This window comes from Aspergillus wentii, assembly GCF_001890725.1.
Source record: "Aspergillus wentii DTO 134E9 unplaced genomic scaffold ASPWEscaffold_8, whole genome shotgun sequence".
Lineage (NCBI taxonomy): Eukaryota > Fungi > Ascomycota > Eurotiomycetes > Eurotiales > Aspergillaceae > Aspergillus > Aspergillus wentii.
This window is the reverse complement of record NW_024467839.1, coordinates 676,352-687,876: the sequence shown is the minus strand read 5'-3', so window position 1 is coordinate 687,876 and position 11,525 is coordinate 676,352. Positions and strand designations below refer to the sequence as shown.

At 51.0% G+C, this 11,525-nt stretch overlaps 4 protein-coding genes across 4 annotated transcripts; 1 reads left to right on the top strand and 3 right to left on the bottom strand.

The window, feature by feature from the left end:
* Positions 1-180: 180 nt before the first annotated feature.
* On the top strand, positions 181-1,170 carry ASPWEDRAFT_119905 (DNA/RNA non-specific endonuclease; the record flags this gene model as incomplete). The annotated part of the gene is made up of 1 exon (XM_040828952.1): positions 181-1,170. One exon carries the CDS (start codon positions 181-183, stop codon positions 1,168-1,170), a length of 990 nt encoding a protein of 329 aa, XP_040684715.1.
* A 291-nt stretch (positions 1,171-1,461) lies between these two features.
* On the bottom strand, positions 1,462-2,709 carry ASPWEDRAFT_118402 (putative RING finger domain protein; the record flags this gene model as incomplete). Its single annotated transcript, XM_040828815.1, has 3 exons — positions 1,462-1,787; positions 1,835-2,087; positions 2,149-2,709. 3 exons carry the CDS (start codon positions 2,707-2,709, stop codon positions 1,462-1,464), a joined length of 1,140 nt encoding a protein of 379 aa, XP_040684714.1.
* Positions 2,710-3,112: 403 nt separating this feature from the next.
* On the bottom strand, positions 3,113-5,128 carry ASPWEDRAFT_176138 (uncharacterized protein; the record flags this gene model as incomplete). The annotated part of the gene is made up of 1 exon (XM_040831463.1): positions 3,113-5,128. The coding sequence occupies one exon, from the start codon at positions 5,126-5,128 to the stop codon at positions 3,113-3,115; it is 2,016 nt and encodes a 671-aa protein (XP_040684713.1).
* A 1,355-nt stretch (positions 5,129-6,483) lies between these two features.
* ASPWEDRAFT_119406 (Arf family guanine nucleotide exchange factor SYT1) lies at positions 6,484-10,901 on the bottom strand (the record flags this gene model as incomplete). The annotated part of the gene is made up of 3 exons (XM_040828902.1): positions 6,484-9,083; positions 9,149-10,414; positions 10,481-10,901. The coding sequence occupies 3 exons, from the start codon at positions 10,899-10,901 to the stop codon at positions 6,484-6,486; spliced, it is 4,287 nt and encodes a 1,428-aa protein (XP_040684712.1).
* Between the last annotated feature and the right edge of the window lie 624 nt (positions 10,902-11,525).

Sequence of the window (11,525 nt, the reverse complement as noted above, 5' to 3'; positions counted from 1 at the left end):
TCCCTTTTAATTCATACCATTTGTATCACATTGATCTGTCTATTTCCAGTTATTGAGCGACTGCTGCTAATCCCGCCCTCTGATTGGCTCTCCGCTGTTTTCCCTTCTTTGGCTTCAACTTCTCCATCTTTTCTTTTCTTTTCTTCTCTTCTTCTGTCCTCCTCGTCATCCTTTCTCGCCATGTCCAAAGCAACCCTTGCAGCCATTGCGGCTGCTAGTGCTGCTACCGGTGCTGGTGTCACTGCTTTCATCTATTCTCAATCCTCTCGTCCTCTTCAACAGCAGCATCAACATCAACAACAGATTCCTCCTCCTTCGGGCCTCTCCAAAACTCCCGCTTCGCTGCCCCCAACTCCCTCTCTCGCTCCCAAATCTGCCGACTCGCCCGTTGATCCGTCTGGCATTCTTCAATACGGTTTCCCGGGCCCCGTCGCCGATCCTCTCAACTCCTTGCCGTTTACCGGTGCCTTTGACCGTCGCACACGCAACCCATCCTGGGTTGCTGAACACATTACCCCTCAGTCCCTCGCCATCAACAATGGAGACCGCAAGCACAGCACTTTCTTCGAGGATACCACTATTCCTGCCTCCTTCCGCGCCAAATTGTCCGACTACTTTCGCTCGGGCTATGACCGCGGTCACCAGGTCCCCGCTGCCGATGCCAAATGGTCCCAGGAGGCCATGAACGATACTTTCTCCCTGAGTAACATGTGCCCCCAGGTCGGAGAGGGTTTCAACCGGGACTACTGGGCACACTTTGAGAACTTCTCTCGCGGCCTGGCCAAGACCTACCCCTCTGTTCGCATTGTCACAGGACCCCTGTACCTCCCCCATCGTGACCCTGATGGTAAATGGCGTGTCAACTACGAGGTCATTGGCAACCCGCCCAATGTCGCGGTGCCGACTCACTTCTACAAGGTCATCTACGCCGAGGATGGCACTACCAATCCCAACAGCAAGGTTGCCCTTGGTGCCTTTGTCCTGCCCAACGCTCGCATCGGCAACGACAGGCGTCTGACGGAATTCGAAGTCCCTCTTGAAGTCGTGGAGCGTGCCAGTGGTTTGGAATTCGCTTCCAAGTTGGAGCCCACCCGTCGCAAGCGTCTCTGCCAGGAGGTCCGCTGTGAGGTCGTGGTGCGCGAGTTCAACAAGGCCAAGAACCGTTCCTAGACCTTTTACATGTACATATACCATTTCAGGGATTCTGTCCGGCGTTTCAGGATATCACATTTGTACATCTATTTGGTCCATTTTTCATGGATTCTCAGCCTTATGTATTCCAGCCTTAGCATCCATATATACCGTATTCAAATTCAAGGATATATTTGCAATCACCAACCGTCCGATATAAATAGACCCATGTTTTGATAGATACATACACCGACAGCACAACCTTAACTCCAATGCTCCAGCAAAGCAATGTCTATACATCATAGCTGAAAAACAAACACAAGAAAGATATCAACATTGAAACGCCACCCCAGTTTTGGTCGCAACATTCCCTCCGCGCCCTGCAAACCCTGTTCCCTCAGAACTGACCTCCACCAAACCAGGTTGGATGCCATTCTCCTTGTCCTTCTTTTTCGACTTCTTCCCGTTCTCCTTAATCTCAGCTTTCGGGTTGCGAGGTGTGACATCAGTCTCACAGACGTAGCACAGTATTCGGCCATGAAGGGCAGCGGTATGCTCCTGTTCTTCCTTCGAGGCGTGAGGGTCGGGTGCATCGTGTGGTGTCATGAACTTGTTCACGCATGGTTGGCAGATCATGTGGCCGCAGGGTTTGGTGACTGGGATGAATTAGCAATGAAACTTCATAATTGAAAATATCACATACGCATCGCCTTGAGCCCGTTGCTCAGGTTCTTCTTGCAGCTGGGGCAGACCCGAGCCACGGAGCCATCGGTAGCCTTTTCTTCTGTAAAGTGTACTTCCACCAGCGACTTGAGCGAGTAGCTATGGCGGTTGGAATCCGTAGATGCAGGACAGATTGGTGTTAACTTGACGGCCTTGTTGGCGGCGATTTCGTTGGGATCAGTCCCAGGTGTTAAAGATGGTACCCAGAAGGATGGAAGGGCCGATTTGCTAGACTCAGACTACACACAACCGTCAGTAAGCAATATAACATAAAAGGGCATAATGAAGATGCACCTTTTCCCGCTTCAATTCCTGCTTCAGTCGCTCTTGTTCCTCTTTAGCCACGCGGGCCATCTCTTTCTCATCCAACTCGAACACCTTCTTCCGTTTCCCATCAATCTCTACCTCCCGGGCTTTAAACGCAGCCAATGCCTCTGTTTCCTCAGCTTTCCGCTTCTTATGATTCTCATTATTATTTTTGCTCCCCGCCGCTTCTAATCCCATGCTGACGAGCTCGAAATCGCGCAGCTCTTTCGCGCGCGCCTCCTCCAGTGTCCGCTCGTCATCCTCCGCGATGCGCTTCTGGGCCTCGCCCTTTTCTTTCTCGAGCCGTTTGATTTCCTGTCGCTGGGCGAGGAGGTCGTTGATCGCGCATTCGCGGCAGAAGAGGTCACCGTTGGTGGCGCAGGCGACGACCGGAGCTCGTGCGGGCTGGAGACAGAGTCGGCATGAGGCGAAGGGGAGGAAGGAATCGCGACCGATAACACCACGCTTGGTGCCCCAGCTATTGCGGAGGAGGCCTCGTTCGTAGGAGGTGAAGTGGGGGAGGGATGTGTTGCGTTTAGAGTGGGCCATAGTTGTGTGTAAAGGACCAGATCATCGATTTTGGTGGTGAGGGGATTGCGGAGAGTTGAAGATTCTTGGATGGCGATGGTGGAGATGGCGTGGGAAATGGGTGGAACAGCGATTGTATTTCAAAAGAGACTATTGGTTTGCTTATCTCAAGACTGGAATTAGATATTCATACAAAACAGAAAAGCGGAATGAAAAAAAAAAAAAAGATCATCGAGAGGAAGAAAAGAAGGAAGAGAATTGAAGCTGTTGCAAGCATGACATGGATCACATGACATGACGCTGCTTCCTCCGCATCGGAATAACTTCATCTTCGCTTCTTCTCCGTCTCAGCATCGCCGTTGAAACAAAACGCCCAAATACAGTTCCCAAATGTCATTCCAGCATTTCCAATAGACCATATGGATCACTTCTTCTCGTGCACTTCAGCACTGGCTTCCTCCACTGTAGGCAGGCGGGATCCCTCAGTCACCACCACTTTCTTCCTGGCCACGTTCTTCACCACCGGTGTCTGAGCAGGCTCCTTGCCCTTTGAGGATGGCTTCTTGGTATTCGCAGGCTGAACCTCTTTCTTCGTGGTCTCTTCGGATTTGCCTTCCTCCTTTGGCTTCTCATTGTCTGGCTGGGTGGACAAGAAATCATTAACCAATTCGAGCCACAGATCCAAAAAGTCCTTTTCAGAGTCCAAGCACTTCTCGTAGTTTTTCACCTCATTGTCTATGTTTGCCTTGGGTTTGAGCTTGGTTTTGGGCTTTTTCTTAGGCTTGGGCTTCGGCTTTGTTTTGCTCTTGCGCTTGCGCTTAGGCTTAGGGTTAAGCTCGGGGATATACTTCCTTCTCCTCATATCTCCAGGGCTTTGGGCCCATTTTCTGACACAAGGTTTTTCAGGCTTGACAACAGGATTCTCGCTGGGTTTGCCCTGCGGCATTCTGTCGATTTCCTTTGGTTCCAAAATCTTGAAGGCGCGGCCATCTCTCTCTTTCATCTCCTGTTCCGACAGGCGACAGTATCTATTAACTCGGACGTACTCGTCTGGCTTTGCTCCAACCATAAAAAGGACTTCTCTGGATAGCGCTTGGTGCTTGAAGATGAACATCGCATCCTGCACTGTAGAAATCCCTCTCGTAGTGACTCCAAACCCGGGCATGAGGCTCATATCTTCAGACCACCTGGCAAGCTGACGATAGAGAATGCCCGTCGGTCCCTGGAGAACGACTCCCATCCTTCTAGCCTTGGTAAGGAAACAAAAGGTGCGAGCGAGATCAGAGTGAAAGGCGGCAATTAAGGCGCACTTCACCCAGACCATGGTCAAGCGGATGTCCGTGATGCGAGTGCTCAGCAGCTTTGAGATTAAGTCGTTCGCCTGTTGGAATATCCCCGCAGGACTGGCTTCAATGACATCTTTCCAGTGCAGAAGTAGCTCAAACTGTGTGTACCTGTCCAATGCGGTCTCCCACAGTTTCACGGGCGCCACGCAGGCTTTACAGGCGCATCGGAAGTCGTAAAGCAGTGAGCAGTAAACCTGCCTGTAAGAAGAACATCCTTTGGAGTAGAAATAGCTGATGGTGATCTCCTGGCCTTTCAAAATATCGGTGCTTGCTCGAACCACAGCCCGACCCATAATCGGCTTTTCCGTCGTCGCCTTTCCATTTTCATCATGTGGGTAGCGATTGGTCAGAGTAAAGTAGCCATTTGGGGCGCAAGAGTGATTCACATATGCCAAATTGGGGCCCAAGACTCCGCCCTCAAGTCCGTCCCAGACCATCGGGAGATGATACAGGTCCCATCTTCCCCCAAATGGTCCCAGAGTTTCCGACTTGGGGTTGGGAAGGTCCAGGAATGAACGTTTCCAATCCGTGTCCATAGTCCCGATCTTTTGGCAGACAAGTTCATCCAGCTGATCGTCAGTCTTGCATGCCTTTTTCTCTTCTCTCTTCACCCAGATAACCTGGTCTGAGATGACGATGCTTCCAATTGGGATGTTTTCTGTAGCCACGAGACCCATGCCTGTGCCCTCGTTGATGAACTGCTTCTGAAACGCATGTTTCTGTAGTATGAGCTCTTTGTCGCAGTCCAGACACACTTTACACTTTGTGCAGAGGGGTCTCGGGAATGTCGCCTGAGGTGGCGGTAGTCTGGGAGATTGGCCACCAGGATGAGGGACCCCTGAAGATGGAACTCCCGGTGATGGGAATCCAGGAGATGGAAACCCGGGTGATTTCACTGCAAGCCGAACTCCAGGAGGAAGAACCCCAGGCGGCAAAACTCTTGGAGGCGGGATTTGGGGTAGTGGGCCTGTAGGAGGTGGGATCTTAAGAGGCGGAGGTCTATGAGGCAGGGCTCTGGTAGGCAGTGAAGCCGGTGGAGGTGGTCCCAGGAGGAGCTTTTCTGTCAGACCTTGAATATCAGTGGTGTTGTTCATCTTCATTTGAAGTTATTCCTTGTCAACCAGTATAGGGAACACTCACGTGACGTGTTAAGACCTAAAAGGTTCTCCATGATGAATTAATCTGTGACTGATTCCTAAACAGAACAATCCATCAGTCAAACCATTCACAAAGAGAATAATTTATTGCATCGAGGTTTCTCTATTAGACTTACCAGCCAATTTCACGTGTTGGAAGGACCACAAGAAGATCTTCTTTCAGCAAGCCTTGAAATGCCCCGAGCCTAACGAGTATACCCAGTAGATATTCTCAGTCTCCAGACAAAGTAATAGCAGAGCCAAATATAAACCAGTTTCTACTCACAAGCTGTCCGTCCTTTGTGTTGTAAATCTTGTTGGGATTTTCTTTTCAGCCGTGGACGAAAGAGAAAAGAAGACAAGATACACAGACTGGTAGGTCCATATATCTTGCCAGCTTCGGTAGATGCGAAGCAAGACAGCGGACAAAGGAGAGGGGGTAGGACAAGACAAGGTGAGAGAGAGAAAGGACGAGAAGAAAAGTGGGAGGGAGAGACAGAATATTGATTTGTGTGTGCAGAGCTGTTCTCGGCGTCATGATCCCCTCTTTCTACCATGATTAGTCGTAGGCTGAGATGGAGTGAATGGAATCATGGAAGATCGAAAAGGGGATTAGAATACTTCAATAGGCTATGTGGCGTCCAAAAGGACTGGCAACAAAGAAGTGTCAGACAAGCAAACACAAAACTCCAAGATGCGATATATAAGTTGAAATATTATTAGGTTTATACTTTTTTTTTTTGATCTCCTCAATTGGTACATGTTACTCAAGTCCGGACCTGAAAATGCCTGCCTGTCTTCTCCCATATCCCATACCCACGCCAGTTACACCAACCGCTAGTCAAATACATGTCTCCCATTCCCAAGGGAAGATGGGGATTTTGATTGCTCGCCGATCCTTTAAAGGAGCGACGATTCAAAAAGAAAAGGAAAAGTTCAGATAATGAGGCTTTTAAGCCGGTGCCCGAGTCTATCAAGTTGACTTCAGAACAACAAGGAGGAAAGGAAAATGTGAGCGAAGGAAATGTTGATAAGATCGTGGGTAGAGCAGTACAGCAAAATGCCCTGTTTTGTCTCGTCCACAATGAAATTGGCTGGTTTAACCAAAAGATCACTGAGAATCAACGAAAATCGAAACGACAGAATGAGACAGACTTGTGGCAGTGTTTCCAAGAGGACTCCCATTGCAGAGATCAACAGAGAAAAAAGAAAGAAAGAAAAAGGCAGGCCAAAAACAAGATATGGGGTATAAAAGTCATAATGCGGAAAGAAATCAGTCCTGATAGCTGAGATAGACGGGAAAATGTTGTTAGTCATGCGCTGACAGCCTGCTCTGGCGGGCTTTGCTGCATCTTGTCCTCTGCTGGTGTTTCATCGGCAACATCATCATCCGCCGATGTCGAGGCTGTAATTGGTTCGTCATCAGTAGGTACGGCGAGCCGCCCATTGTGCGTGGGAGCTCGTGGGGTTGTTGAGGGTGAAATTGATTCTGTGTCCGACTGCTTGGAGCTTTGGTCCTCTGCTCGAGCAGCCGAGAACCGCTTCTCATCTTCTTCTTTAAAGAGGGGAATCGCTTCTCTGGGTTCTCCAGACTCATCGGGGTTACGGAAACTCTTTCTCGTCGCAGTGCTCGCACTTCGTACAGAGTGCGGACGCAGTCCGTTCAAATTGAAAGGCTCAGAAGTGATCGAGTCGCCACTACTGGCAATGCTAGGGTCGGACATCCTTGGCTCATCCGATGGTGTAGGCTTGCGTAGTTTCAGTCGCTCCTCTGGCGGCATGTTTTGCCATTCAGACCCAAAAGTCACAATAGAAGCCTTTTTGCCGTGAACAGTGAAGCTCGGGTATTTTCGCGACAGACCCTCGCCTTCATTCGTTTCTTTGGTTCCATCTTCGGATGGAGCTGCACTAGAAACAGAGTCGCGAGTCTTCTTGTTTCGAAGGTGATGTCCATTGTGTCCATGGTGAGATTCACGAAGAGTGCGGTGTAGGCTACGGCGAACCCGGCCGGTTTGCTCACCTTGGGCCTCTTGTGAATCGTCGGGCTTTTTATCGGAGTCAATGCCATTAACTGATGTGGCTCGCTTTCTTGCCTGGGGGGAGCTGTTGACCTCCAGAAGACCGGCCTCGCGAAGAACCCGTTCTTCACCATCATCAATGCTTGGGGCTGTGATTTTAGAAGCCCGAGACCCAAGGCTTGAAACATCCATCTTGCTGCCAGCGCTAAGAACCGATGCTTCACGTTCCAGCTTATTCGCTCGATCGGGCGAGTGTGACTTGGCACGCTCCTTCATTTGGTTCACAGAGAGTCGTCTGCCGGGGTGGGCAAATTCGGAAGATGTGACAGATATTGGGATACTTGGCCTTCGGATATCGCCAACGGCGGATTGAGGCGAAGAAGGATTGTCAGACATAGCCTTCTCTGGTGAGGATGGTAGGGCGTCCTTAGTTGGAGAGGTTTGTTTGACGCTTTGAGCCCGATCTATAGTTCCAGTTTCGGAAATGGATGGGTCGGTTGTAGGGATCTGTAACTGAAGAGATTGTTGGTCGGCAAATGGTTCCGCCTCCACCTTGTCTACATCTTCACCCAAGTCGCGAACAAGAACTTCGCGATGGCATTTGGTGCGCCAGATATCCTGTCTCACCCATTTCAATTTCGCCGACATGCGGCCTGCAGCCATGATGACCTGCTCTCTTGCCCTAGAATGAACGGGCGTCAGGACCTGCAGGTGTCGAGCGTTCCGCAGGAGATCATCGAGCTGCCTTTGGCCCACAAAGAGCTTTTCGTTGGCCTCGCGGACCCTCTGGGCCATAAGTTGTCGGCGGGCTGTGACCAATTCCTCGGCGATTTCGGTGTCAGGGATAATTGGTGAAGGCGGTTCCTTGTCTGCAGGACCAATATCATTATTCGACAGCACAGTGCTCATGCGACCCATGCGATCCCGCTCGGCCTCGTAATTAGTGATCATCCCCTTCGTTCTAACACCCGTTGTGCGGAAGGCTGAAGCATAGTTTAGTTTCGCGAGCCAGTCATTCATATCCTCCTCGGTATTGGCAAGAAAGACCTCCTCCAGAGAGTTGTGTCGAACAAAAACGAAGGCGTGCTTGTGCTTCTTGTAGTTCGAATCCAGCAAGGCCACTGCATCATCTGTTGACATGAGTCCATCCGGCTTGAAATCGGTAACAGGTGGTTTAAAAATAACAGGCCGACGGCTGCCTTCGTTCTGCTCGGAGTCGTACTGAGACATCAACGACTTCACCCAATTGACGTCCCTGAAGAAGTATAGCTGCGAAAAGGTGAGCAAGGCACCCCATTCTTGCCATGGAGAACGGCCCCTCTTTTTCTTGGGGTCCTTTCGCCAAAGTAACCCGACCTTGGCTACCTTTATGTCCACAAGCCCAGGGTTCGAATCGGCTGGGTTGTCAATGCTTGATGGCATGAATGCATCTGGTCGCGAGCGAGGAGACACAATTTGTATTATACCAGATTTGGCAAATGCTCTATGAAGACTATCCATGTCAGGGTGTCCTGCGGTTCCAGTACAGCTATACGTGTCTTCCAGCTCCATCACATCCTTAAGACTTGGTCGAAGAGAGTCGAGCTTGCCGTCGAGAATGAGTGTATATGGGTCCACTGGCTCTCTAGAAGCGCGAGATAAGTGCTCCGAGCTGGCGGTCTTGAAAAGCATGCGCCGGGGTTTCGCGAGATGGCGTCCGTTAGTATTTGCGTCTTCAATGTGGATGAAAGGGGTGTAAGAGATATTTTCATAAAAGCACTCCAAGATTTCATTAGATATGCCTTCGCCGCTAGTATTCTTGACATAGTCAGGCTTTTGCATTTTGCGCTTGTTGTTTTTATTGAAGACGTCGGTGTGTAGGATGAGTATTGAGAACGCAATGAAGTACGCTTGGTCTAAACCAAAATATAAGTCAGTTCAAACCCCGAAACAGCTAACGGTCACTATGTGTCAGTCATACCTGTCGAAGCGAAGATCCCCGGGTTGCATTCGTGATACCTGTCCGCGAAGGCCTGTATAAACCGGTCAATCTGCTGTGTCTCCTTTGGCAATTCCACCTCCATCAAAAGTTTCCGAATGGCCATATCGATGGGGTCACAAAAGAAGGCGAATCCTCTCATGTACTTTCGCAGTCCTGTTTTGTAGAATTCATCAGGCGACTGGGAAAGTACACCTGCGATAGCGCCTCTTGGTATACTTTGCTCTAGTCGAGCTAAGTACGAGGCAGGAGTATCATTCTCTTCGCGCTCCGGATGTGAGGAAACAGTGCGAGAAAGCGAGGATCCTGCTTTGGGCAGGCCCCCTGGGCCACCTGCGCCTGGAGATCCAATCCGAGAAACTGGTTCTGAATTTTGTCTCAAACGCTGCGGGATGCTGAAGATATCACCAAAGCTTTTGCGTCCGCTGGTCGACGTCGATGTGCGTCCCGATGAGACCAAGTTGTTTGGCCGGTGCCCATCCTGAATGTCAGGCAAAGAATCCATTGTAGAAGCTCTCTCTCGTCCCGGTTGAGGTGCCCGGTTGCGATTCGACGCGGTTGAGTTGACTGAGCGGGCAGAGGTTGCCGAATCATTCCTGAACAATGGTTGGCCGGGAGATGAAGAGAGGACCGCCGAGGAGCGAGATGGTGATGGCAAAGGAGACACATGATCCTGTTCTTGTTCATCTGAGATATCCGACTTTGGGTTTGAGTCGCCTGTGGTGGTTTTGGGCAATGTTGGGCGACGGCCGTTCGCTGATTGCGCACCAGTTGGTTTCGGTGGTAAGGGGAATAGAGGAGCGCGGTTCCTTTTCAAACGCGGCATGCGAAATCGTTTACTGCTGGAAGTCGAGCCTTCGTTGGGAGAAAATGTACGCTGGATACCATGCTCTCCCAAGCTCTGGTCTGATCGTGAGGATTCGGAGAACCGCGCGTCCGTCACAGATGAGCGATGGGAATCGTTGTGGGGTTCTCGGCCACTGCTTTGCATCGACGTGGTTGACAGGCGCCCGGGGTCATCACCACTCCCTCGATTCGTAGCAAGGGAGGGATCAACGGTCTGGGAGTCTGTCGAGCCCTGGGCGCCGTGCTGAGGTTTTGCGGTTCGGTCTTGAGGCCGACCGTGCATACTCGCGGATAAATCCTCGACGGAAGATTTCTTAGGGCCGGGAAATAAGTTGAACTTGCTCTTTCGCTTGGCAGGCTGGTCAAGCTCATGGCTTGTAGGTGCGGTTGTGATGATTGTTGCTGTTTGAAAAAAGGGGATGATGGTCAGTCAACAAGATAAGGCCAAGACCCAAGGAGACAACTTACGGGGAGGTAAGGAGGGGACCGGAGGAACTTTCTCTTCGCCCTTGGCATAGGACTTGGACAGCTGTGGATCCGATGCGTACCGGAGTCTCATAAAACTGAATCGGTTCCTGCGCAAATTCGGGGCCTCGCTGGGGGCTAACGAGGGGCCAGAGGTGTCTGTCTTGGATGCATGGTTGTTGTTGTCCGTGCGGAGTTCTGACACCGCGAGCCGCGCACCATTAGCATCGTCGCCTTTGTCGCCATCATCATCTGGTCCGGTCAGAGGAGGAGAACGAGGAGCAGACTCTGAGTGTCGAGTAGCAAGCTGGGTGGTTGAGAGGGTTGTACGAGGCAGTTGCTCACTATGACGGGATTGGGATTGGGGATCGATGAAGCTCTGCCTCTTGGACTCGGTGCCAATCCGCAACCCTTTCCAATACATGGTTGAGGCGAGGACAGGCGAGGTGTGTCCAGGCTATGCGATCCTGCTCCACAACCGACCCAAGAAGCCCATTCGAGATGGTGCCCTGCACTAAACAAAGAGTATTGAAAGCTATCCCCACTGCGTCGGCTGTCTGCGTGCGTACTCGTCTGGATCGCGAATAATGTAATCACGGTATGTTCTCCGAGAGAGTAACGGAACGTAGTTATCGGAAATCAATCTCAGCAAAATCCCATTGCGAGCAAATCCGGAGAACTGAACCAACCGTCCCAGCGAAGGAGAGATTGAGGGGAGGCGGAGATGGAGGAGCGGATTCGGTCGTGGGAGCTTCGAAAAGGGGAAGGGGGACGGACGGAGGAGGGGGTGGAAGCGAAAGTTGATCGCCAGCTAGTTAAGGGAATCCGGTCAAACAGAAGAAGAGTTGGTATACGACGATCGCAACTTCTACATCGCCAGATCAAACGTGAAGGGGAGGGGGGTCAAGGTGGAGGGGTGGTGAAGCAGGAGAGACGTCAACGTCGTCAGCCGCAGGAGGGGAGAGTCGAGAGAGAGACTTGAGGAGGGGCAAGAAAACAGGTTTTGTTCTCGCCGGATGCTCCTTTTAGATGACAGGGAGTCGGGTGA